The following is a 27066-nucleotide window of genomic DNA, read 5'->3' as shown; positions in this document are numbered from 1 at the left end:
CCCTTGTGACCACGCTGGCTCTCTGGAAGAGCAACTCAGCTTCCCATTCTCCTGCCTTTTCCTGTAGCCCTGTAAATTTTTTCCCCTTAAGATAATTATTCAGTTATCTTTTGAAGGCCTTGATTGAATCTGCCTCCATCACACTCTCATCAGTGCATTCCTGAAAAAGCTTTTCCTCATGGCATTGTTGCTTCTTTTGCCAATCACCTTATATCAATGCCCCTTGGTTCTCGATCTCTCTGCTGACAGGAACAGTTTCTCACTATCTACTCTGCCCAGACCCCTCATAATTTTGAACACCTCTATCAAATTTCCTCTTAATCTTCTTCAAGGAGAACAGCCTCAACTTCTGCAATCTACCCACTTAATCCTCATCCCCGGAACCATTCTCATGTATCTTTTCTGCATGCTCTCTACTGCCTTCATATCCTTCCTAAAATGCTGTGCCCAGAATTGGACGCAGTGCTCCAGTTGAGGCTGAATCAGTTGTTTTATATAGGTTTATTGTAACTTCCTTGCTTTTATACTCAGTGCCTCTATTCACTTTAGTTACGATCAGTATCTGTTCATGCAACTTAGAATCATTTATTTTATCTTCTACTAAGATTCAAACTAGAAAGATTACAGGTGGCAAAACAAAAGCCAATCTGAGCATTCCTAGAATCTTATAGCCCAGAAGGAAGCCCCATCTGACTCTTTGAAAGAGCCATCCAATTAATTCCATTCCCCTGCACTTACCATATTGGTCACCTTTTTCAATTATTTATCCATTTCCCTTTTGAAAGCTATTATTGAACCTGCTTCCACCAATCTCTCAGGCAGTGCATTCCAGATCATCATAACTTGCTGCGTAAAAATATTTCTCCTACTCTCCCCTCTGGCCCTTTTGTCAATGATCTTAAATCTGCATCCTCTGGTTACCGACCCTCCTGCCAGTGGAAACAGTTTCTCCATGTTGACTCTCTCAAAACGCCACATAATTTTGAACTTCTCTATTAAAGCTCATTTTAACATTCTCTGCTCCGAGGGGAACACTCCCAGCTGCTGATATGCCGGTAGGATTTTTATCAAGCAAAATAGGGGGGGGGGGAAAAATAATTGTGCAGATGTAATCCGCAAATCGATGTTTCAGCTCGAGGCATTTTGGTTTTAATGTGCATGTTTCTTTCATCGTTTTGGAAGCGTTTGTGGAACATTTTGATGGGAGAGCCAGACTGAAGCTTTGGGGTTGGTTCAGCCCTTTGACTGGGTGAGGTCACTGCCAGCGATGTAATGTGCAGGCTCAGCCAATCAGCTGTGTGGTATGGGTGGGGCACAGAGGGAGTGCGGGGTGGGGTGGGTGGGGTTTATGGTGGAACATCTGTGAGATTGTCACTCGAATGTAATTCATTACAGCAAAGGCAGCCTGGTGTAGGAAGCCTGGAGTGAGAGCTTCACTCATTTGGAACAGGGAGATGTTTTGAAAGCAGTCACGTTGTAAAGAGGGTCCTGTCATTTAAACTTGAGAGAGAGAGAGCGAGACAGTCATCTCTAGCTGAGGGGGTAGGACTTCTTTCTAGCAGACAGAGGTAAGTTCTCTGGAGAAGTGAGGAAATTTGTGCGCAGCAATGTGTAAGCTTTTCAAACGCCCGTTGCTATTTTAAAGTTATGGTTAATTGTGTTCAGCAATTTTATTTAAATCACCGGATGCTGCTGTGTGTTTACTCGTTGGGCTGTTCCTCTCCTCTGGAGTTGGCTGTCACACTCTACCCCTCTCATACATTTCTTCATGGTGCAAAGGAAGGGTCGGAGTGAGGTGGAGGGGTGGTGAATGTTTGGAGATGAGAGAGGGACGCAGCTTTTTTGAAAGTCTTGCAAGAGTTCTGGCTTAAACTAGAACATGCAAAAAAAAAGGTTTTTCCCTGTGAACTCTTTGAAATGCAAATTAGCGAGGAGCGAATGGTAAGCATATGTCAGGTCTATTTGAATTTGCTGTAATGATGCCAGAGTTGTAGTAGATCACGGGATGTGAAAGAGAGAGAGAGTCGGGTAATTAGGCAGGTAACCCATGCTCTGCCAACTCCCGAGGAAAGTTCTACTTCTGCAATTTGCTTCCCGTATCCTCTGAGCCCCCCGTGTTGGGAGTGAAAGTACCCTTTAACTGCTCACTGTATGGGTGGGAATGAAGCAGGACTCCGTGCTGGCTTTTTAAGCAGAATCAAAATATTGACGTAGGATTTTCATCTCCCTTGTCCTTTGTACGGTTCCTTTAAAGGGACACTGTCTCACTCGAAGTGACACTGTTTGGCAAGCCTTTGCCTTGTATGTTCTTTTCCTCACTCCTGCACTGACGACTGTGCCCCCTTCAGCTCACTAGAGCCTGAATCTCTGGAATTCCCTCCCTAAACCACTGTATCTCTTCATCAGTGTTCCCTCTAATTCCCTCTAAGCTGCAAGAGCGTGCAGCCAACCGGAGGTTCCCGTGGAGACTGCCCACAAGTGAGCCCTTTTATGATACCATGCAGGCATGGCTGTGCAAAAAAAATTTAAAGGGCCCACATACTTAAGCCAATCACCCACATGCTACAAAAACAAATGAGAAGGTACTCTGCTTTCCATCCACCTCTCTCGCTCTCCACTTTTAATATACTCATTAAAACTTACCCTCTTTGACCAAGATTTTAGCCACTTGTTCTTTGGTTCAGTGTAATTTTTTATAAGATTGTGTTCCTGTGAAGTACCTTTACACATTTTACTATGCCAAAGGTGCTATATAGATAAAGTTGTTGTTGTGTTTATATAGTGAGATAAATCACTTGTGTTGTTTTTTTGCCAAGAACTTTTTAAATGCAGCTGGCCTCCTTTAGGTAGGGATGGTCCCTTTAAATAGTCCTGTACTGTCTTAATGCTTTACTGTTCTAGAGCACCATTGTAAAAGAGGCTGTTGTGTGAGAGGGGCATCAGCACAGAATCAGTAAATCTGTGTCACATTGGCTTTTGAAACACTCTGCTGTTCTGGCCGATGTTCAAAAAGCTCACAAAGTGACCTCTCGTGACAATCGGGCGTTGTCTGAGGCCTCTGCTCTGACCCCTGGTTACAGCGAGGTGCTGTGTTATGGCCTGGGCCCCACCTCAGAAATCTGTGACGTTCGTAGGTTGAGGGAGGACCGGGGTAGTGTTTACAGCTGTCCCCATCCTACACCCCACTGTTCACTTGTCCCCTCAGTCACTGGCAGGAAAGGCGAGCTGCCGGGTCTGGGTCAGCATCTCCTCAATTTCCTCCCCTCCCTGTGGCCTCACCCCCACCTCCTCAAGGGCAGTTAGGGACGGCCAACAAATGCTGTCATTGCCCGCGTCCCCCTCATCCCACAAGCAAATAAGAAAAAATAATTTGTCTCTTATTCCATCCCAGTGTAGCAAGGACAATGCCAGCAATGGCTTCAGCTCCTGCCCTCTCAACACGGCCTTTGGAGTCTCCCAATTGAACGAGGCTCAGCAACTTGGCAGAAAAATCATACAGATCGTCAAATGAAATGCATGTTTTTAAAAAAATTTAAAGCCTGCGTGTGTTTTTAATTTTCCTTGAATGGTTTTGATAACTCATTATATACAAAATATTGAGGATGAGGGAATGAGGCTGTTTGGCCCAAGTGGTGGGGCAGCTGTAGTTGGAAATCGGTGATGAAACCTTCAGGAAAATGTCAAACTGGCACTGGCAACACTGCCAGAGTAGTACAGAGTGGCGGGAAGTCCATGCTGGGTAAGAGAGAGACTGTGGTGTCGTGGTTGTGTCGCTGTGCTAAATAGTCCTGAGAACAGGAGTTCAAATCCCACCTTGCTGCTTTGAGAATTTGAATTCAGCTTAAAAATAAATCTGGAAATAAATGGCCAGTGTTAGTCAAAGCGACCACGAAAGCTGTCAGGCTGTTGTTTAAAACCCCCAACTGGCTCATTGTACTTTAGAGAAGGGAACCTGCCATCCTTACTTGACCTGAGAGCTATGTGGCCCCAATCCCACACCAGCATGGTCGACTCTTACCTTCCCTCCAAAATGGCCGCTCAGTCGTATGCAAGTGCTGCCGAGCGCGTCACAGGAAAGGCTCATCTCATCACCATCTCAGGGCAACTAGAGTTGGGCAGTAAATGCTGGCATTACCTGCGTTGTCTGCATCCTGAGGATGAATATAGTCAGAGAGTTTGTAAAGTATGGCTGGAGTCAAGGAGATGAGTGCAGGACAGACCTATAGGGGAGAGGCCCCCAGGGACAGAGTTGGGGTTTGCTGAGCTGAGTGGGGAGAGTGCAAGGGGCAGATAGGGAGGATTAACATAGGGAGACCCTGGATTGAAGGGGACAGTTAAACCAGCAAGGAGGGAAAAAAAAACAGAATCAGAGAATTGAAGACAAAAGCTCTGAGGTAAAGGGACTGAGGAGGGAGGGAGGACAAGAAATATATTAGAGAGGGTAAAGAGGACCCCGAAAGGGGCTTGGCTAATGCAGCTGGATGGGGAGGGGATCAGAGACAGATTTACAAATAGGTTTACAAACAGTGAGTAGTGAAAGCTCAAGTAACTTGGGCCAAGAAATAATGAAACCTTTCAAGGTTCAAACCTCGGCTGTTTGATGTCTGTGTAGGGAAGGATAAACTTGGCAGTGTCACTGTGTATTATCAGTCTGTACACTCATAAATAAAAAGATTAGCACAACTGGTGGCGTTTGCCATTCACATTAAAACACAGGAGCAACAACAAAGCTTGCATTTATATAGCATCACTAATGTAATAAAATGGCACACGGCTCGTCACAGGAATGATATTAAACAAAATTTGACCTTGAGCCACATTAGGACAGAGGACCAAAAATGTAGTCGAAGTGGCAGGTTTTAAAGGAGCCTTTTTAAAGAAGGAGAGGACGTGGGGAGGTTCAGGGAGGAACTCCAGAGTTTCGGGCTTTGGCAGCTGAATGCATGGCCATCAACGGTGGAGTGAAGGGAAATGGCGATGCACAGAAGGCCAGAATTGGAAAAGTGCAGAGATCTTGGAGGGTTATAGTGCTGGACAAGGTTACAGAGACAGGACTGAGGGTGGGGGGTTGTGTGGGTGAGGTCAATAGAGGGCTTTTGACACAAGGATGAGAATTTTAAATTCAAGGTGTTGTTGGACTGGGAAGCAACCTAGGTCAGCAAGCACAGGGCTGAACAAGACTAGGTACTGTGAGGACATGGGCAGCAGAGTTTTGGATGAGCCCATTTATGGAGGAAGCGTATTCTTGTCTGTGAATTCCTGGTGAACGGTACAGTTACTACATCAAGCCCTCACAACAAACTGTCCATAACCGTTTTGAGATTGAAATCCTTCTGGGGACAGCTCCCAGCAAAAATAAAGTGAGCTTTTCTTTGATTTATTGATAAGAGTTGTTGTCCTCCAGGAATGCAGTGCCTTTGGATACAGGGCAGGTTTACCTCTTAGTGAGACTACGTTCACACATTATCAACCACAAAATCCCTTCTGCCCGTTGACTGGTTTACTGACAGCTTTGGCCAAAAACAAATGACGACAGGATAAGGTGGTTCGATAGGGTGGCAGAGGAGTAGGAGGGGATTGAGATACCAGAGCTCATGTCTGAGATTTCCACCCACTGAGCGCCTAATCTCAACACTGAGAGCGCTAATCGAATATGGTATCATAGATCCAAACAGAGAAAAGCCATCAAGTATATAGTCCTCTGCTCAGACTGCACCTCGAGCACTATATCTAGTTCAGAGCACAGAGGAGAAGTTGAAACATTAAAGCCAGTGTAAAGATTCGTTATACTATTGAAGATGCAATTGGATACCACCACGGCGCGGGGGGAGCAGTGGGGGGTGGGGTCTGGTGGAAATGTGCTTATTTAAGGTCTTTCTGGGTGTGTAGATTAATATGGACAAATGACCTTCCCCCATCAGCAATCATCGTAGAGGATTCCTAACCTCGCAGCTCTCAGCTGTGACTCCCTGGTGGCTTTCTTTTCCCTCAAAGTCTGAAGGTTGAGGGATGATCTCCTATTCCAGAGGCCTGAGCACATGCTCTAGGCTGATACTCCAGTGTAGCACTTGAGGGGGTGCGGCACTGTCAGAGATGCCATCTTTCAAGATGAGGCGTTGAACTGAGGCCCTGTCTTCCCTCTCGGGAATGTAATGGATCCTGCGGTGCTGCTCAAAGAAGAGCAGGGGAGTTTTCCCTCAGCGTTCTGTTCAATATTTCTCCCTCAGTCATCACAAAAACTGAGTAACTGCTCATTATCCATTGCTGTTGGTAGGAGTTTCCTGTGAGCTAATTGGCTGCTTCCCTTCCTACATCACAACAGTGACTACATTTCAAAAGTACCTCATTGGCTGTAAAGGACTTTGGGACATTCTGAGGTTACTGAAACTGCTATACAAATGCAATTCTTTATTACTGAGGGATTTAAGCTGAGAGTGTCTTTCCCACACTTCTGCACTAGCAGCTTATGGAATGTTGGCACAGGCAAATCTTGCTGTCTTGTCTGAGGTGAACTGAACAGAGGAAAACAGAGAAAAGACAAATGGGTGAAGTCTGGAATTCTACACTCTTTTGGTGTGTAGTAGAATTAAAGATAGCGCCTAGACTCTGCTGACCTAGGTAATGTGAGCTAGGGCCAGGGGTAGCAGCATTACAATTAGCATCAGTACCTCCATGTCAGGGAAAGAAAATGGGTGGGGAATCCTGCTTGTGATGCCTGGCCCTGTTGGAAGTTCACTTGTCCAGCAGGCTTGGGATCAGCCTAGGCAGCGATGTCTCCTGTGATCAAATAGCTGACAGCTTCCCCTTGAATAACATCTGTTTGAGTGAGAATGAGGAGGACGACTGTCGTCTATGAAACCAACCTCCACCACCCAGCCAGGAATTTTTGTTGTTGGCAGAGGGGGTGGGGGGAGGTTTCGGAAGCATGAATATTCCCTTGCCAAAGTGTGCTTTTACAGGGATCCAAGGAGCTGGATCTTTCTGCTTTCTTTATATTGTTCTAATCTCTCACGATACACACAGTATATACACACCTGCCTGCTGTAAATTCATAAACACCATTCCACATTGGCACCACAACTGTGTGAAGTTAATGTTTACTTTGGTTGGGTCAGAGGAGTTCGTGGGAGAATGAGAGAATGCTCATGACTCATTGTTTTTCAAAAGGGTTATTTTCTGTGGCACTATTTTCCCCGACACCCTCGAGCACAGAAGGGTCTGAGTGAGGTGGGGATTTTGAATTTGAATTGTCCTTGCACCTCTGTGGAACTCAGTCTGAATCCACTCCAAAGAGGAATCATTGCCCCCCTCTCTCTATCCTTCTGTTCCCTAGCTGCTGTTTATCATGAACTTGGGAAATTTAAACTGGAGTACTGATCAGTTTGAATCTATGTCACTAAATCTGGCCTCAGATTCATATGAGTTATATACCATGGGGACCCTCCCTCAGTGAGACTGCCAAGGGTAGGTTGGTAACCAAAATTGCCAACTTGTTGCTTTAAAGGCTGTTTAGAAGTTTGTGCTCTGGGCACATTGTGTACTTGGCAAGCGTTTGCCATGGCTCAGTTATTAACAATCTTGCCTCTGAGTCAGAGATTGGAGATTCAAGTCCCACACCAGAGGGTTGGGCATTTGGTCTAGGTTGATATTCCAGTGCAGTACCTGGGGAGGGGCTGCATCATCGAAGGTACCAACTTTCAGGTGACTTTGAACCAAGGATGTGTCTGTCCTGTTCGATGGATGTGAAAGATCCCATGGCGCTATTTGAAGAAAAGCAGGGGAGTTCTCTTGGCGCCTTGCTCAATATTTAACCCCTGGCCAACATCACGAAAACAGATTATCTGGGCACCGTCTTGTTACTGGTTGTGGGACCATGTTGTGCGCACATTTTCTACATTATGGTAGTGATTATGCTTTGGGACATCCCAATGTTGTGGAAGGTGCTATATAACTGCAAGTCTTTTTCAGTATCCTGATGCAATTGTGATTGTTTTTTGAAGAAAATTGGGAAATATTTGGAGAATATATTGAGTGGTGTTAGGGATGCAAATGATCTCCATGCGTCTCTGAAATTTAAACAAAACATATTTAAAATGAGAGGGAAACAGCCAGTCTGAAATAATAACATGAAAGGCTGAAAATGCACAGCATTTGAAAAGAGAAAAGATGGGTAGATGTTTTTGTGTTTAGCCTCCCAGCCTCAGCAGCAGGTCTGAGTTTGATATTCTCTTATTGCCCGTGTATTATTGTCATCCACCGCGCACCTGCTGGGTCAAGGGGTGGTAGGATGCAGATTGGATTTCCCCCCAAGCCACTGTGTTTTCAGTCATTGTCACTGTGAGGAGCTGTTGGGTGAGGCTGGGGAATCTCCCCTAGACCCAGGGTGGCCAACCATCCAGGATTGTCCTTGGAGTTTTCTAGGAATTTTCTGGGAACTCCTTGTGGAATGTGTCTTTGCAAAGAAAGTCTGGAGAGAGATGCAGTGGTTTCTGTCGAGGTTCATCCCGAGCAGTGCTGTGACACAGGACTCTGTGCTCTACGGGCTGTTCCCAGGGACACACACCGGGACGAACATCAACTGCAGCTGGAGGATCATCAACTCGGTGAAAGACGCTCTTTGGTCTGCCCGAAACTTGTTGGTCTTCCAGTGCAAAGAGTTGTCCCCGACCAAGTGTTGCAGACTGGCACATTCCAAGGTCCAGGACTACGTGCTGAGGGACACACTAAAGCTTGGGGTAGCCAGTGCAAAGGTGCAATGGGGAAAGGTCGCTGTCTAAGACCTTTCTGCCAGAGTGCGCCGAGGGGCTGGGAATTGTATAGACCCCTCGGGCTGTATGACTCACAAGGAATGTATGCAGTGAAAACTAAATGTATCATAATTGTATTGAAGCACCTCAGAGTGCAACATAAACTATGTCGATAACTTGAATCCCATTGCACTGTCTGTCTGTAATAACCATATTGAAATGTCTGTAATGTTCATTGATTGTGTTGAAGCACCTCATGATCTATGTGGGAAAGTTGAATATGATTGCACTTTTTGTGTTGGCCATTTAGAAATGTTTTGTAATGTTCTTTCAGATATTTTATGAATAAAGTATATTTTTCCAAAAAAAATTTTTCTGGGAACTTAAAACAATTGCCATCACTAGGCAAAAGATGCTGCAAAAACTATTATATCTATGGCAAGCCCCCAGCACCAAATGGCCTGCATCCTATGGTTTTAACGGAAGGGACTGCAGAGATAGTAGAGGCATTGGTTATAATCTTCCAAAATTCTTTTGATTCTGCAAGGGTCCCAGCTGATTGGAAAATAACTATTGTAACACCCTTATTCAAGATAGGAGGGAGACAGAAAGCAGGTAACTACAGGCCAGTTAGCCTAATGTCTGTCATAGGGAAATTGCTAGAATCCATTATCAAGGAGGTTATAGCAAAATACTTAGAAAATCATAATTTGATCAGGCAGGGTCAACATGGGTTTGTGGAAGGGAAATCATACTTAACTAATTTATTAAAGTTTTTTGAGGAAGTAACAAGCGAGGTGGATAAAGGGGAACCTGTAGATGTGGTGTATTTGGATTTCCAGAAGGCATTTGATAAGGTTCCATGTCAAAGGTTACTCCACAAGATAAGATGACGTGGTGTAGGGGTTAACGAGTTGGCATGGATAAAGGATTGGTTAGCTAACAGGAAGCAGCAAGTAGTGATAAGTGGATCTTTTTGCTGCAGCAAGTGCCACAGGGATCAGTGCTGGGGCCTCAATTATTCACAATCTCTATCAATGACTTGGATGAAGGGACTGAATGTATGGCAGCTAAATTTGCCAATGGCACCAAGATTGGTAGGAAAGTAAATTGTCAAGAGGCGGTAGAGAATCTGCCAAGGGATATGGACAGGTTAACTCGAGTGGCAAAAAAATTGGCAAATGGAGTATAATGTGGGAAAGTGTGAACCTGTCCACTTTGGCAGGAAGAATGGAAAAGCAGCAAATTATTTAGATGGAGAGAGATTGCAGAACTCTGCAGTACGGAGGGATCTGGTTGTTTTGGTACAAGGATTGCACAAAGTCAGGTACAGCAAGCGATTAGGAAGGCAAGTGGAATGTTGGCATTTATTGAAAGGGGAATGGAATATAAAAGTAGAGATGTTTTACTGCAGCTGTACTGGGACTTGGTGAGTCCATATCTGGAGTACTATGTACAGTTTTGGTCTCCTTATTTGAAAAAAAGAGTATAACTGCATTGGAAGCAGTTCAGAGAAGGTTTACTCGACTCATTCCTGGGATAAAGGGCTTATCTTATGAAGAAAGGTCGAACAGGTTGTGCCTGTATCCATTGGAGTTTAGAAGAATGAGAGGTGATCTTATTGAAACATACAAGATCCCGAAGGGATTTGATAGGGTGGATACTGGGAGGAGGTTTCCAATTGTGAGAGAGACTAGAACCAGGGGACACAGTTTAAGAATAAGAGGGCTACCATTTAAGAGGGAGATGAGGCAAAAAGATTTTCTCTCAAAGGGTTGTCAGCCTGTGGAATTCTCTTTCCCAGAAAGCAGCGGAGGCTGGGTCATTGTCTAACTTTGCCTTGAATAAATTCAGATTTTTGATAGACAAGGGAGTCGATGGTTATATGCTTCAGACAGGAAACTGGAGTTGACCACAACCCGATCAGCCATGATCTTATTGAATGGCAGAGCAGGTTCGAAGGGCTGAATGGCCTAGTCCTGCTCCTATGTTTCTATGAATTGGAGATGAGGCCCCCCCACCCCCCCCCCCCCCCCCCCCCCCCCCCCCACAAACTCTCCTGCAAGTAACTGCTGGAGAAAAATCATTCAAAACAAAACAACTGGTACAGTTTTTATTAATTTTGTTTGGATGTTTTTGTTAATTAGTCATAAAAAATATTAGAGATGAGGGGAGAAAAGGTTGTTCGGCTAACAGTTAAGAAATATCCGTCTCTTCACTTCCTAATTGATTTCGGAAGGCGGGATGTCACGGTGATGACCATGTCTGTCCAATTACCAGGATTGCATAGCGGGGTGGCTGTTAGAAGTGGGAGAACATGTGATGAATACAACCAATCAGCATTGACAACCCTACTTTGACTCTAGTGGACATGTGATCCACTTAGTGGATAATGGGATTGGTGTAGACTGGTCACAGTTGTTGTGTGATCCAGAAAGACCAGAGAGGACAGAAAGAAACAGCATTCTATTTTAAAAGCAGCGGTTATGGTGGGCACTTATTGTGGCGCTTGCTTTTGGTGTCAGCTTTGACTTTTGCCATTGTGTCAGAAAGCTGTGGGTTCAAGAGCCACTTCAAAGGCTTGAGCGCATAATCTGGGCTGATGCTGCAGTGTAGTGCTGAGGGAGTGCGGCACTGCCTGTAGTCAAACTGACACCCCATCTGACCTCTCAGGTGGACATAAAAACCTCATGGCACTATTTCGAAGATGAGCGGGGGTGTTCTTCCCAGTGACCTGGTCAACATTCATCGCTTAGCCAACATCTAACACAGATTCAGAACTGTTGAAGAGTCATACGGACTCGAAACATTAACTGTGTTCCTCTCCACAGATGCTGTCAGACCTGCTGAGTTTTTCCAGCTATTTTTGTTTTTGTTTCAGATTTCCAGCATCCGCAGTATTTTGCTTTTATCTAACACAAATTGTCTGGCCATTATCTTGTTGCTGTTTGTGGGAGTTTGCTGTGTGCAAATTGGCCGCTGCATTTCCTATATTACATCTGAGACATTTCAAAAGTACTTCATTGGGTGATAAAGCACTTTAGCATATCCTGAGGTTGTGAAAGCTGCTATATAAATGTAGGTTCTTCCTTCCTTCCTTTCACCAGTTCTGGTAAGTTGGATTTGGTGTTGCACTGTGTGTGTCTAGACACAGGGGTGTTAAAAGGTTTGGAGAGATGATAGCTCAATAAATGAACCTGATTGGTTATTTCACACTTTGCAGGATCTTTCCTCTGGGCACAACTGATTCTTGGAAGTGCTGTTCTCTCTCTCTGCTCCCTCTGAACTGTAAGACCTATACAGCATGTTGCATGAGATTGAATGCAGCCTGTGCCAGTCAGAATGCTGGGTTCAACCCCATTCTTCTCACTGTTTGCATGTGCTTTGTGACACTGACAGATATGCTGCTAATCTTTGTGCTGTTTGAAGAATGATTGACTCGGTGCACTGACTGTTTTAACTGACCGCGAAACTAAAACTTAAATAGATTGAATAAAGGGGACATAGTGATGATTAACTCCTGGGCTTGGGTTAAATCTACCTGACTCTTAATATTTTCTGTGCTAGAGAGTTAAATAAACAGTGACACAGTATTAAAATATCCCATACACTGAAAAAACAATATATTTATGAAAAACACAGAAGAGACATATTATAGCTTCTATTCATTTTCAGCTGGAATGAAAACTTACTGAGGTCAGGTAATTCATTACAGACCGGGTATTAAATCAGGTCTGCCTGTCTGTGTGACTGAACTACTCGCTGATGAGGTCAGCTCACTCATTGCTGGATCATCAGCACAGTCACCCGTATAGACATTATTGAAATCAGGAGAATATGTGACTCGAGAGTTGAACATTCCCGGTACTTACTCTTGGACATGTTACGGGCTTGTGTTCCAGGTTAACACTCCAATACTGTACTTGAGGGATTGCTGCATTGTTGGAGTGCCATCTTTCAGAAGAGACATGAAACAGAGGCCCTGTTTGTCATCTTGGGTGAGCCTAAAAGACCCCACAGCACAATTGAAAGATGAGCAAGGACATCTCCTGATGTCTGATCCAACACTTAGCCTTCAACCACCATCATTAAAACAGATTATCCAAGAACGTGCAGGCACACACACACAAATAGCCTCTCCATTCAAGTTCGATTGTTTTTTCAGTGATTTGTTAAAGAAAAGGTTCCTTGTGAAGGGTGATGGGGATTCTCCTGTTTCCAGTTCAGCCCCTTCGTTCACACTGAAGTCTGTGAACTGAACCAGAGTCTGATCTTTCCACCTTGAAAAGACACATTCGGGTTGCTCGCCTCATAACCGTGTGTTCCCGGCTGATTTCTTTTACACAGACTGACACGTGGGTATGATGAGCTCCAAGTTAATCTGAGTTGCAATCTAGACCTGGACAAACTGGGCATTGAACAGAACTTTCCACACAGGAGAAGAGAGTCAGGCCAAAAAGCTCCATTACTCCCCATAACCACTCTGGTTATGCCAATCAACGGCCAACAGAGGGGGCCATAGACCACACACATTGCCAGGCAGCTATACTGACAGGATCCGATTTAAGTAGAACATTGGGCATTTCCATCTTCAGCAATGCTAAGCATGGCTCTTTGTAAAATAACACGTTGTTTCTCTGATTCTAGCAGTTGTAACACTCATGCCTCTGAGTCAAAAGGTTGTGGATCCAAGATCCAGAGGCTTGAGTGCGTAATGAAGGCTGACATTTCAGTGCAATACTGAGGGAGTGCTGCAATATCAGAGGAAGAATTAAACTGGGGCTCCATCTGCCCCTCAGGTGGAACATAAAAGCCCTCATGGCACGATTTCGAAGAGGAAAGGTGTTCTCTCCAGAGTCATGGCCAATATTTATCCCTCAACCAAGATCACTTAAAGAAACAAATGATCTCGTTGTAATCACATTGCCGTATGTGGGATCTTACTGTGCACAATTTAACTGCCGCGTCTCCTATTTTACAACAGTGACCTCAAAAATATTTAATTGGCTGCTAAGTGCTTTCGGTTGTGAAAGGTGCCATCTAAATGCAATTTTTCCTTTCTTCTTTCTTGAATTCTTAGATCATTTTAGACTTGGATTTGGGAAATAAGCTTTTGAGTTCCTAACTGTCCCTGTTAGCACAGCCTAGAGCCCCACCTTGTCAGCTCATCCCCATATTCTGGGAGGCAGTGCTAATGATGCCAACGTGTGGTAAGAAACATCTAATAGTTGTGTGAAACTTCAACCTGTGCAGGCCTGCAGTCAAGCTCGTAACTAGGCTCTGTTTTGTTGTTAGGGTGGTTTTCTGTGTAAGGCATCCTTGGTAACAGTGGTTACAAGTCAACGTTTTCCTCCTGGCTGCAGCCACATTTTCTACATGTGACAATGAAGGGTGGGTCTGCACCCTGAGCCCAGTGTACTGATCCTGTGCCGTCTGTTGTGAGGTACACAGCCCTGACTACCTGACTGCCTGCTCTGTCCTGTCACTTAACCCTGAAGGAACGCAGAGAATCTTGTGGCCAGTTTTGGGTGTCTTAATTTAGCAAAGAGATCAAAGCTGTGAGGAAGATAGAGAAATGAAGGAATATAGACAATCCCAGGGTCAGGAGGCTCTTTCCATTCAAACTTGAGGATGGTTACGAGATATTCAAAGTTAGGGTTTAGATTTGATAAATTGGAGGGGAAAATTGGTTGCCGTTGGCCAGGGTGGAGTGCATCAAGTTAAAATCATTTTAACAAAGCAACATAGAGGCTCGGTGCAATTCCTTCTTCTTTGCCATTGTGAAATGTTAGACCAGGAATGGAGCAGATTCCAAAATAAATAACTTTGAAAAAGGAAGTGGATAAATATGTTACAAAGAAAAGCTGTAGAGCTGTATGGAGCTGAGTGAACAGCTTTTCAAGAGTCAGCACAGGGTGTGATGGGCCAAATGGTCTCATTTTGTGCTGTGATTCTGTCCATTAGATAAAATGTGTTCTTTTAAAAATTTCGTTTGGAAGGGAACAAACTACAAGAAGGATAAAGATGATCTTGGAGGCTAAGAACTTTATGGTTGAAAAAAATGTTAAGGTTTTTTTTATGATTAAATTTAAGACAGGTAGTTCCTTTAAAACAATTTATTGGTAACTGCCAATGCAGCAGTACGACCACTCAGAATGATATTAATATGACACTGATTCGGTCTTAATTGGGAACCAGCCATCCAAGATTTACAATCGTTAGTGTCTTAGTGGTGTACAGGAAGAGAGAGTAGGCCATTCAGCCCTTCAAGCCTGTTCCATCACTCCAACAGGTCACGACTGATCTATACCTCAACTCCATTTAGAAAGAGCAGAGGGCAGTGGAAATAATTGATTAGCTCTTTTAAAGAGCCAGCTAGGGTTCAAAGGGCCAAATGGCTTCCTCCTGCACTGTAAGATTCAACGATTAAACCTTGCTTGAAGCTTACATTATGTTTTTTGATTATTGGCAGACGCCTACACTCTGGGAGTATAGAGAGTACCTCGGAGGGACAGAAATCTCCATTGGAGCAAAATTCTAAGCACAACTGGTCTGAAAGAAATGCACAAACGAGTGAGAATCTGCCTCAGGAATGGCATGAGCGCCCAGTCACCATGCTGAGCGGGCACCGGTACCCGGGAGCGGATGGGGACGAGTTAGAAAGGAAACCTGAACTGGACCATCTGCAGGCCTGTCCTGCGAACCAGACGCTGAGCACGTACTGGGCCACAGGTGAGGATCTCGCCTGGGCTGAGGAGAAACTGGCAGCGGCCAGTCGGAGGAAAGGGACAGCGCCACCAAAAACCGACAAGAACAGGCAACAGGAGCCCCCGTGTTCGGGGGCAGCCCCTGCGCCGGAGCCCACGCAGGGTCCACCTGACCCGCTGTGCGTGGGCACAACTGAAGCACCAACCAGTAGCACCGATCTACCACCGCGCTCTGCTACCAGTGGTGACAACAGTTCACGGGGGCCTCAGCTCAGCGAACCCTCCAGGGATGCCCACCTTGGGAAAGTGCTGCTGAAAGAGGACAATAATAAAAGCTCGGCGTTCCATTTCATCCCAAAGCTACCGATGGATGTTTCTCGGTCTCCTTCTCCGCAATTTGCACCACAGAAACTCACTGATAAGCCCCCGCTAACTGTGGAAGATGATGACCTGGCCAGGTAATTATTTATTAACTAATTATTTTAAAAAAAAAATCATTTTCAGGATGTGGGCGTCGCTGGTGAGGCCAGTATTTATTGCTCACCCTTAATTGCCCTTGAGAAAGTGGTGGTGAGTTGCCTTCTTGAACCGCTGCAGTCCATGTGGTGTAGGTTAGGGAGGGAGTTCCAGGATTATGACCCAGTGACAGTGAAGGAACGGCGATATAATTCCAAGTCAGGATGGTGAGTGGCTTGGAGGGAAACTTGCCGGTGGTGGTGTTCCCATGTGTGCTGCTGCTCTTGTCCTTCTAGGTGTAGAGTTTGTGGGCTTGGAAGATGCTGTCGAAGGAGCCTTGCACTAAGGAGCAAACGGAGCTTTAACAATGGGGGATGTGTTAGGTGGGCCCTCCAGTAGGCTGAATAGTTATGCCCTCTCTCAGGGCAGTTATGTGGAGAGAGTAGAGAAACTAGAATTGTCCTCTTAGAGCAGAGATGGTTAAAGGGGAAATTTAGTAGAGGTGTTCAAAACCACGAAGGGTTTTAATAGAATACTCGGGAGAAACTTAAGCTGGCAGAGGGGCTGGTAACCAGAGGACGCAGATTAATGATCATTGGCAAAAGAATCAAAGGGAAGACGAGGAGATGTGGAAGTTACATCCAAGGTCAGTAGAGACGGTGAGACCAAGAACATCATTACATGAAGAAGGCCTAAGGATGTACAAAGGCCTGTCTTTGGAAGTATGACAGAAAATGAGGAAACTAATAGGGTGCACATATTTAATTCTGTTCCTAGGTAACGAATATAGAAGCCTCTTTAAGTTTGGGATTTATATGAGCCCCACTTTCACAATTCCTGAGGGCAATGAATAGCTGAGGCTCAAAGTGCCAGATTTGATTCCTGTTGGCTGATCTCTGGAAAGTGCCTCAACGCTGTTGGATTGTTGGAGGAGGAGGTTGATAAATGACAGCCCTCAGTCTCCCTCATGATCGTTACATAACGATTCCTGCTGGCAAATTCATGTATGTGAGCATTGGGTGCACACAGGAATGAACCATGGTGTGATGCCCCATAACGTCAAATAGCCAAAAGATGCTCCCTATCCGAGATTGCTCACGGTGTACGGCAGTTTAGGTGTGGTACTTGAGGCGGGGTTGGTGGGGGGGGGGGTTACTGTCAGCTCCAAACTGAGAGTGCGCAAACTTTTAAACATTACTAGTTAGGCCTCAGCTTGAGTGTTGTGTCAATTGCTGGGCCCCACACTTTAGGAGGGAGGTCAAGGCCTTTAAGGATGTGCGGACGAGATTAACTAGATTGGTACCAGAGATTAGGGGCTTCAGTTCTATGTGTAGACCAGGGAAGGCGAGGGTGGTCTCCTTGGAGCAGAGTCGGTTAAGAGAGGATTTGACAGAAGTGTTCAAAGTTATGGAAGAATTACAGACAGCAGATAAGGAGAAACTGTTCAAAGTGTCAGAATGGTTGTTAACCAGGGGACACAGATTTAAGGTAATTGGTAAAAGAACCAGAGGGGAGATGAGGAAAATTTTATTTACGCAGCAAGTTTTGAAATAATTCTTTTGTGGGATGTGGGTGTTGCCAGCCAGGCCAGCATTTGGTGCCTATCTCTAATTGCCCTTGAACTGCTTGTTAGGCCATTTCGGGGGGCAGTTAAGAGTCAACCACATCGATGTGGGCCTGGAGTCACATGTAGGCCAGACCAGGTAAGGACGGCAGATTTCCTTCCCTAAAGGACATTAGTGAACCAGATGGGTTTTGCAACAATTGTTGTCATGGTCACCATTACTGAGACTGGTTTTATATTAGACATTTATTAGTTGAATTTAAACTCCACTGGCTGCTGTGGGTGTATGTATTACGAGTGCAGTGTCATAACCATTACGCCACCATTATGATCTGGAAAGTGTTGCCTGAAAGAGTGATGGAAGCAGATTCAATGGTAACTTTCGACAAAGAATTGGATAAACATGTGAAAAGAAATGGTTTGCAGGGCTATTTGGGGAAGAGCAGGTAAAGACACAATGGGCCTGTGCTATATGGTGCTATGGGAAGGGTTATGTCTGGAGAGGATTTCCTTGTTTCTCAGCTTCATATGGAGGCTGGATATGCAATGTAGTGGCAGTGCCCATTCTTGTTTTGCAATTTGAGGCTCCAGGTTTAAGCCAGACACCAAATTCAGATGGTATTTCCGATGATAGAAAGCAGGCGCCTGGCAGAGCCAATTCTTTATTTTTTTTCAATTTTTAGCTTGTGTTTCAAACAGAAGTTTTCAACAGGAGCTGTTCCCGGTGTTGTGTGCCTCCTTTGCAGCATTGTGAAGTGGCGTTGCCAGAGGAGGTGGCCCTTATAGCACATTATAGTACCCAACTTGCGTTTGTGTCATAAATCACCTCAAGGGATGTTAAAAAACAAAATCTGACACTGAGTCACACAAAGTGATACGAGGGCAGGCGACTAAAGCTTGGTCAAAGAGAGAGATTTTAATTTCAGAATACACAGCCCACCAGAGCAGGACTCCTATTGCCTTCACTGTGCCCAGATTGAACTGTTTACTTTGAAAGAATAGCTTCTGTCTCTGCAGGATCTTCACAGCCTCAGGACATTCCAGAGACCTGCCAATAACTAAGTTTTAAAACTCAGCAGGTCTGACAGCATCTGCGGAGAGGAACACAGTTAACGTTTCGAGTCCGTATGACCCTTCATCAGAATTTTCCTTAGTTCCGATGAAGGGTCATACGGACTCGAAACGTTAACTGTGTTCCTCTCCGCAGATGCTGTCAGACCTGCTGAGTTTTTTCCAGCTATATTTGTTTTTGTTTCGGATTTCCAGCATCCGCAGTATTTTGCTTTTAACAAAGTTTTAATGTAGGGAATGCAGCTTGTGCACAGCAAGCTCCCACAGACAGCAGTAAGATGAATGACTGGATTATTTGTTTTTGTGATGTTGCTTGAGAGGTAAATATTGGCCAGGACACTGGGCCATTGGGAGGTGGGGGGGTGGGGTGGGGGAGGTGGGGGTGGGGTGGGGTGGGGAGAGGTGGGGAGGCGGGGTGGGGAGAGGTGGGGGGCGGGGTGGGTGGGGTGGGAGAGGTGGGGGTGGGGTGGGGCAGGGTGGGGAGAGGTGGGGGTGGGGTGGGGGCGGGGTGGGGGGGGGGACTCCCTGTTCTTCAAACAGTGTCGTGGAATGTTTTATGCCCACTTGGGATGGCAACTCTGACAATGCAGCACCTCTTCAGTCCTGCACTGACATGTGAGCCTAGGTTTTGCAGCCAAGTAGCTGGTGTGGAAGTTAAAGCAGCACCCTTCTGATTCGGAGACCAGAGCCATTGCTGAAAGAAGAGAAATGTGCATCAGCAGTCACACCGCGGAACTGGGACAACTCCCCAGGAGCTACCTATCAGATGTTGCAGTGTTTAACGGTTGCCAAATCATGCTGGAATGTCCATTGTGTGTTCTCAGTGGGTGAGACTCCACAGTAGGAATGCGAAGCAAGACAATGAGCACTTGTGTCTTTAGTTCTTTCTCCTTGTGACTGGCTTCTTTTTACTCGATCTCCTTTCTGTAAACGGTCTTAAAGGTGGACTGGGTTAGCTGCGCAGCGCTGCCTTTTATTATTCATGCATTCTTGCAAACGGCCATTCAATACATTATATTCACTTGTGGTCACTTAGCAATCTTATCAGTCATTCCACCCAGAATGATTATTCGTGGCATTCAGTGTAAAGATTTAGCAGCTAATCACGGTAAGGGAAGTAATGTTTGTGGCTACCTTGAGAAGCCAGTCAGCTTGTGTGTTGATTTACACATTGAGAAAGGTCTGTGTGAATAGCTGAAGACTGGTCTCGAAGCAAGCTGGACAGCCATTGCAGCAGAGGACCTGTTGTCTCCTCTCTGACTGACCTTTTGCACTGCTGTCTCCTTCCCTCCTCGTGCCTCCTTTCTGCTGAGAAATGTTTCTTTATCTTTTGACAGGATCGAGAAAGTGACGGAGAACAACACGACGGTCAAGAAGGTGCCGATTAAAATAGTGTGTTCGGAAAGCCAGACGGAGAAGGAAAGTCGACACAACCTCCTGAACAACGTGGACCTCATTGGCTTCGGCAACAAAGAGCAGCTGCAAAGCATCGGGACCTGCGAGAATCCTTATTCACTCTTTGCCGCGTACTCCAGACAGGAGCTGGAGCCAGAGCGGGTCAGGAAGACCAGTCTGAGCACCACACAGTCTGAAGTGGCAGCGAGCAGCTCGAGGGAGAGCGAGGAACTCTCTCCTGTGCCCAGCCATGTGACAACTAAAGAGAAGAGCGTCGAGGACATCAAGTCCGAGGAATTGGTGAGGGAGATCGTTGACAAAGATCGATCCCTGGCTGATATTTTGTCTCCTAATTCTAAAATGAAGACCACCATGGATTTGATGGAAGGGATATTCCCCAAAGATGACACTTTCTTGCAGGAAGCACAGCAACGCAGGAAGCGGCTTCCTAGTCGATCTTACTCACCCAAGGCTACAGAGGAAAGGTAAGGACATTGATTAAGAGTAAGCAGCTAGGAAAATTCACAGGGAGGGGTCTGCCCAGAGATCTCAGCTCACTGGAATTCATTAATGTAGCATTTGCAGTTCTTCCCTGTTTGGAATTTTAGGGATGTGGGTATCGCGGGCAAGACTGGAATTTATTGGCCGTCCCTCATTGTCCTGAGAAGCTGACCTCCTTGAACCATTGAGTAGCAGGTTTAATACAACCGAGCAGCCACTTCAGAAGGCAGAGAAAAGTCAGCCTTGTTCTCTATAAATCTCACTGCTCAGCCCCAATATTCCACAGACACTGGCATGTGCCTGACCTCAATTCTTAGGGCTGTTTGGCTCCTACTCCTTCCCATCAGGGCTACAGCAAACCAGTAAACATTTGCCCAGCATTAGATAGCAAAGCACTCAGCTCTTGGCCGTTAGTAGCTCAGTCAGCTGAGGAGAAAGCCAGCAGTGTGCCCCTGCTGATAGTACACGAATGGAGGTCACTTTATTTGATGAAATTTGGCATGCGGTGCTTTAGTGCTTATTATGGGCTGTGTCTCTGACCAGGGAAGAAGAGATTATGCCCATTGGAGTCTCTCTCACCACGAGCTCAACTTACTACAGCACATCTGCACCGAAGGCTGAGCTGCTGAATAAGATGAAGGATATGCAGCAGCAGATGGAGGAAGAGGAGGACTCCGAAGATGAACTCAATCATGACCTGACAGAAAAGAAGGTAATTCATCTGGTAATTCATTCAGCCTAAGGAATTGAGGTACTGAGGGGCACTGCACTGTAGTACCTGGCCTCTGCTTAGAATAGAATGCAACTTCTAAACTGCCTTAGCTATAGCTGGCTCAGATCCAGCAATGACTGTCGCACTTATTGGAATGCTTGTGGCTCCTAATGTGTTCTTCATTTGTAAAGCTTGTTTGTAGAGCTCTCTGAAGTGTCGTGGCATGATGTGGCATCTTTGTTTAAAATGGGAGGTGATGTTTAAAATGGGAGGTGATGTTCCCCTTGGAATGGAGCCATTACACAGAGCAGAATCTATATCACTACTTTTAAAGAGCTGTTTATTTTCTTAAGTTGCGATCGCAGTGAGCGACCTCAAGTTGTTTTAAAATTATCTTGTTTACACAGAATTTATTGCACAGGAACAGGCCATTCAGCCCCACGAAGCCCATGTTTATGATATACATGAGCTCCTCCCATTTCACCCTATCAACATATCCTTCGATTCCTTTCTCCTTCATGCTCTTATCTAGCTTAGCCTTAAATGCATCTCTGCTGTTTGCCTCACTACTCCATATGGTATCGAGTTCCACGTTCTGCAAAATCCCAGTCTATCCCTTGAAGATGAGAGCTGGTATCTTCTTAGAATTTAGAAGGTGCTTCTTGGAGGGGGCAGGTTAAATACACAGAGTTTCTTTGGGCTGCAGCTAGCTCCAGGAGAACATGATTGATAACAAAAATCTGATATGAAGCCTACATGACTTGCTGTAGGTCAGAGCTGGGATATGTAGTGGGCAGCTACTGATTGCTTTGGTATTCTGTGTAACTGGCTACACTCTAGCAGTGACTTCATGAATCGCTAGGGGACCCAAAGTCTTTGCCTCTCCATCTGAACTAGGAAGCTGGTAAGGGTATTACTGTAGGCTGCATGGTGGGGAAAGAGCAGCCCCTCAGCTTGGTGTAGGTTTCACAGTAGCTTGAACTAGAGAGTCTTAAAACATGGCTCTGTGCTCATGCCAAACTTCTGACTGACCATACTAAAGGTTCAGTAATCTGTGGAATGCTGTCAGTCAGACTCTGTGGTCCATTGCTCTCCATAAAAATCACTGACTAGCCACAGGTTTGGATACAGAGCCACGGTTTTAGCCACATGCACTCATTTTAGCAGAAAACCCCGTACACACAATCACATTCTGCAGGTAAATGTACTCCGTGTGTGTATTTAAACATCGAACCAGGGAATAAGGCACTCACAGCAGTCAAAAAACACCCCAGCACTCTGCTTTTCATTTCAACCTTTTACCAAAAAGTGCAAAGAAGGGTTAAAATTCATATGCACACACCATGCAAATATGAATATTGAGATCATAATCCCAATGACTGTGTTTATTATTTGTTATTTATTTATTAATCACAAATGCAATTAGCCACATCTGGAGCTACATGACCGACATGTGGCCTGTGGTGAATGTATTGATGTAACAAATGTCTACAAATCAGCATCTCCACAGGTCTGAAGTGCATAAATCTGTAAACTAAGTGGGTTCTTTTTCATAATGCCACTGATTAAAACTAGGAGGCAATGATCGATCTGTTTCCAGGAGGGTTCTTTATTCCAATTTTTCTACTGCCAAGTTCCATTTGCAGAAACTAAGAACTGCTGTGTGGTTAGCAGCCAAAGAATTCACTTTCTTCCTTTTCACACCCAATCACTGCTGCATCATAACAGCCAGTTATGTTCAGCCATAGTCTTAGGCTGTTAAACATGTGACTTTGGTGAGGGCTCACAATGAAAATCCATGAAAAAAGAGGGATCCAAGATCAAGGTCTTCAAGTGTAAGTGTAGCCAGCCTGAGATTGTGGGAAGATTGGCTCTGCGGTGCAGTGTTTCTGAAAATCCTGGGGGTCTTTTTTATCAATTTTGCTCAGCAGAATGAAGTCTTGTTTTGGTCCCACAGCAAGAGCTGATCGACAGTATAAGCAAGAAACTACAGGTGCTGCGTGAGGCCCGAGAAAGTCTACAGGATGACATCCAGGCCAACAATCTCCTAGGCGACGAGGTGGAGGCCTTCGTCAAAGAGGTCTGCAAACCCAACGAGTTCGACAAGTTCCGAATGTTCATTGGAGATCTGGACAAAATAGTCAACCTGCTGCTGTCCCTTTCTGGTCGGCTGGCCAGGGTAGAGAATGCCCTCAACACCTTGGAGGAGAGTGCCTCTCCGGATGAGCGGGTATGTGGTTTTGTGTCTTCCCGCATTGTTCAAGACTTTGCCACCTAACAAGAGAGGCCACACAAAAGCAACAATGTCATTATTTAGTGTAGTGTTTATGATACTGGGCTAGTCAGCCGGAGGTTGGGCTGATAAGTCATGAAATGTCAGTTCCAACCCCAATATGGTAGTTTGAGTGTTTGAATTCAGTTTACAAAACCTGGAAATGAACAGTTAGGATCAGTAAAAATGATCATGAAACCATTAAATTGTTGAAAAGGTCAACTGATTCATTCAACGCTCTTGAGGAAGGGAAGCTGCTGTTCTTGCCCAGTCTGACATGTAGGTGACTTCAGTCCCACTCAACTGCCCTCTGAAGTGGCCTTTGACTTATTGCAAAGGAGGATGCTCACCATCACCTGAGAGCAACATGGAATAGACAATAAATATCAGCCATGCCGATACTATGTGCTGTTCTGGTCATGGTCATCTCATTCCAGAAAGGGTGTGATTGCACTTAGTGAGGGTACAGAGGAGATTTACAAGGATGTTGCCAGGACTGGAAAATTTCAGCTGTGAGGCAAGATGGGAGAGGCTGGAGTTGTTCTCCTTGGAACAGAGGAGGATGAGGGGAGATTTAATTGAGATGTACAAAATTATGAGGGGCCTGGAGAGAGTGGATGGGAAGGGCCTATTAACTTAGCAGAGAGGTCAGTGACTAGGGGGCATAGATTTAAAGTGATTGGTAGAAAGATTAGAGGGGAGATGAGGAAAAATCTTCCTCTCCCAGAGGGTTGTAGGGGTCTGAACTCACTGAAAGGGTAGTAGAGGCAGAAACCCTCAACTCATTTAAAAGGCGTCTGGATATGCACCTGAAGTGCTGTAACCTTCAGAGCTACGGACCAAGTGCTGAAAGTGGGCTGAGGCTGGGTAGCTCGTTTATCAGCTGGTGCAGACAGGATGGGCCGAGTGGTCTCTTTTTGTGCCGTATACTTCCTATGATTCTATGCCAGTGACACCCTCAAAGTCTGATCACTTAGAAAACAATCTGTACTTGCTGTGTGCAGCGATCTGATCCACCTCATAATCATTAAGTTCAGCTCCTGAATGTAATAATTTGCACTGCTAACAGAACTATTACCAAATATTAAATAATAACTCACCAGTTATTCCAGAGACCTATCCATACTTTGTATTCCAGGCACCTAAGTGCACATAACCATGACATTGAAAGTAATTGTTTCCTTTTAGTCGTATACCATGGAGAAAAGATGAAGATAGTTCTAGAACCACAAACAGCAAAGACTGAAAGAGATCAACATTTTTGGACAGAGATTCCTAACCCTGGTGTCCTTGCAGATTCACTGGTCAATGCTGGCTATCAGAATGAAGAAGATGAAAGAACTTGCATTTATATAGTGCCTTTCGCCATTCTGAAACATTTTAAAACCAATGAAATTCTTTTTTCATCACGGTTTGTAATGTGGTGAACTGCAGCTGCCAATTTGCACACGGCAAGATCCCAGCAACAGCAGTGAAATAATGACCAGACCATCTGTTTTGGTGATGTTGGATGAGAGAGAAATATTGGCTAGTGCACTGGGAAGAACTTGCCGGCTCTTGCTAATGCCATATGACCTTTTACATTTACCTGAGAGGACAGACTGAGCCTTGGGTTTAACATCTCATCCAAAAGATGCACCCCTGACAGTGCAGCACTCCCTCAATGCTGCACTGGACTGACAGCCTGGGTTTTGTGAGGAGCTCTCTGCTGTGGGGCTTGAACCCATGACCGTTTGACTCAGATGTGAGGATTCTAACCACTGAAACAAAAATGGTGCCTAAAGTCCAAGGCTGTCCTGAACTCTGAGTTAATTATGTATAGTACCCAGGGAGGAGCTCATCCACATAGACCAGGAATACCTCAGCTCCAAGGAGAATTAATTGGCCTGGGATCCTACTCCTGAACATTATCCAGTGATTTTTGCTAGAGAGCCCACGTGTGAGGATTCTGGAGATGCCTTTCCTGGTTGAATGGCCTGCTGACACTCTAACTGGCGTGAGGTAGTATAAGCCAAGCATCACCCCAACAAACAGCGGCACCTACTTGAGAGTACAACCAGAATCATATCCTTAACGGGGAGTTGATTTTGGAACAAGGGTGTGGAGAGCTGTCTTGCCTGAGGGTTTCTTCACAGCGGCTTCAGGAAATGTAGTTCCCTCAGTGTTTGTGCAGAAATGAGTGGGGTGAGTTTTATCAAATATTTAACTGATTCATGCTTTGCATTTTTTTCTCTCTGTTTGCAGAGGACCCTCACTCAAAAACAAAAGCTCCTTACCAGGCAGCACGAAGATGCAAAGGAGCTGAAGGAGAACTTGGACAGGAGGGAGCGGGTGGTGTTTGACATCCTCTCCAGTCACCTGACGGATGAGCTCTTCCAGGACTACGAGCACTTTGTGAAGATGAAATCGGCCCTCATCATTGAGCAAAGGGAGCTGGAGGACAAGATCAAACTGGGAGAGGAGCAGCTGAAGTGTCTCCTGGAGAGCCTGCCCCTCGATGGCAAGCCAAAGTAGAAACCGAGGGGGTCAACTCTTAACTGGGCACCCAAGAGCTGCCATCAGCGCCCGCTCCCCTCTTTCTGTCAGTGTGTGTGGTATAGCTGGATCTGTCCACTGGGGGAGCTGAGCGTGGGAGGAATCACGCGAAGAACTGCGGCCACGAGCCTGAGCTGCAATGTTCCACGCAGAACCGAGTTCTGTCATATTGAACATTTAATGTTTTTAAACTTCAGGATATTTAATCACATACACTTAACAATCTGTTTGTTGCCACACCAACACCCACCGCTGTCCCCTGCCAATTTGTCCTGCTTTTATCTGAGAAGAATGGAAAAGAAAGAGAACGTTCATTACTGGTTTTGATCAAGATCCCGATAACCTGTCACTCTGTTCCCAAACAGGTTCTTTTCTTTTGGATAAACATGACACATTCATAAAATGATGTGATAACTGGATATTTTTTCTTTAAAAAAAGAATGTGCATTAAATTAATTTATTGTAGCAATTATTAAAGTAAATAGGTTGTTATAGAAGTTATTTTAGAGTCTGGTCATTGGGGAAATCAATGTTCGAGCACTTTTACATTTTATTTCTTGGTTTACAGAGCTTTACACTCAAACCGAGCAGCACAGCAGGTACTCATGCCTTTTGCACAACTGAGCCATCTTTCACACACTCCTGCCGGCCTCCAGATGTACCTATTAAAAACTTGACGATAACAAGACTTGGGTCAGCTCTAGAAGGAGCCAGTCAAATCTTGCACCTCAGAATGGTCCTGCGCTCGCCTCACAATAAGGTTCGATCTTGTGAAGAAGCGAAAGGATGTTTAGAGCTTATCAGATATGGTGAGAGCGATCAGGCAAACACTGTCCAGGGTCTGCCAGCAACCAAATGGCGTAGATGAGGTTTTGTCCCTAGTAATTAAAGGTACACTGCTGGGTGTTCTGAAACATATTCTAGGAAACTACAGGTAATAACATCACAACTTTACAAAGCAAGATGGCCGATGGGGTGGTGCTGCTTTTACCTTTGTAGTGCACTGCTGGAAGGGTGACATTACTGTTTGTACTGTAAAGCTATCTCACAATGAGTAAGTACAGTATTCCATTTTTGTTTATAAGTAATGTCGAAAAAGATATTTT

General features: G+C 45.2%; 1 protein-coding gene across 3 annotated transcripts in view; it reads left to right on the top strand.

Annotated features, from left to right (window-relative positions):
* shroom2a (shroom family member 2a) overlaps positions 1–26457 on the top strand; it is a 228617-nt gene extending 202160 nt beyond the window's left edge. Inside the window, exons 1-6 of one of the 3 annotated variants that reach the window (XM_078559423.1) lie at positions 1412–1568; positions 15220–15912; positions 19883–20425; positions 20985–21153; positions 23111–23383; positions 25670–26457. In XM_078559423.1, coding sequence (XP_078415549.1) covers positions 15362–15912; positions 19883–20425; positions 20985–21153; positions 23111–23383; positions 25670–25939 — 1806 coding nt within the window. In that variant the 5' untranslated portion in view covers positions 1412–1568; positions 15220–15361 and the 3' untranslated portion in view covers positions 25940–26457. Of the gene's footprint in view, positions 1–1411; positions 1569–15219; positions 15913–19882; positions 20426–20984; positions 21154–23110; positions 23384–25669 lie in introns of those variants that run through there. The other 2 variants (XM_078559421.1, XM_078559422.1) reach the window with 2 other exon arrangements.
* The last annotated feature ends 609 nt before the right edge of the window (positions 26458–27066 follow it).

This window comes from Cetorhinus maximus, chromosome 16 (genome assembly GCF_964194155.1).
Source record: "Cetorhinus maximus chromosome 16, sCetMax3.hap1.1, whole genome shotgun sequence".
Lineage (NCBI taxonomy): Eukaryota > Metazoa > Chordata > Chondrichthyes > Lamniformes > Cetorhinidae > Cetorhinus > Cetorhinus maximus.
The sequence above is the reverse complement of the archived record's forward strand: the minus strand, read 5'-3'. Positions and strand labels throughout refer to the sequence as shown.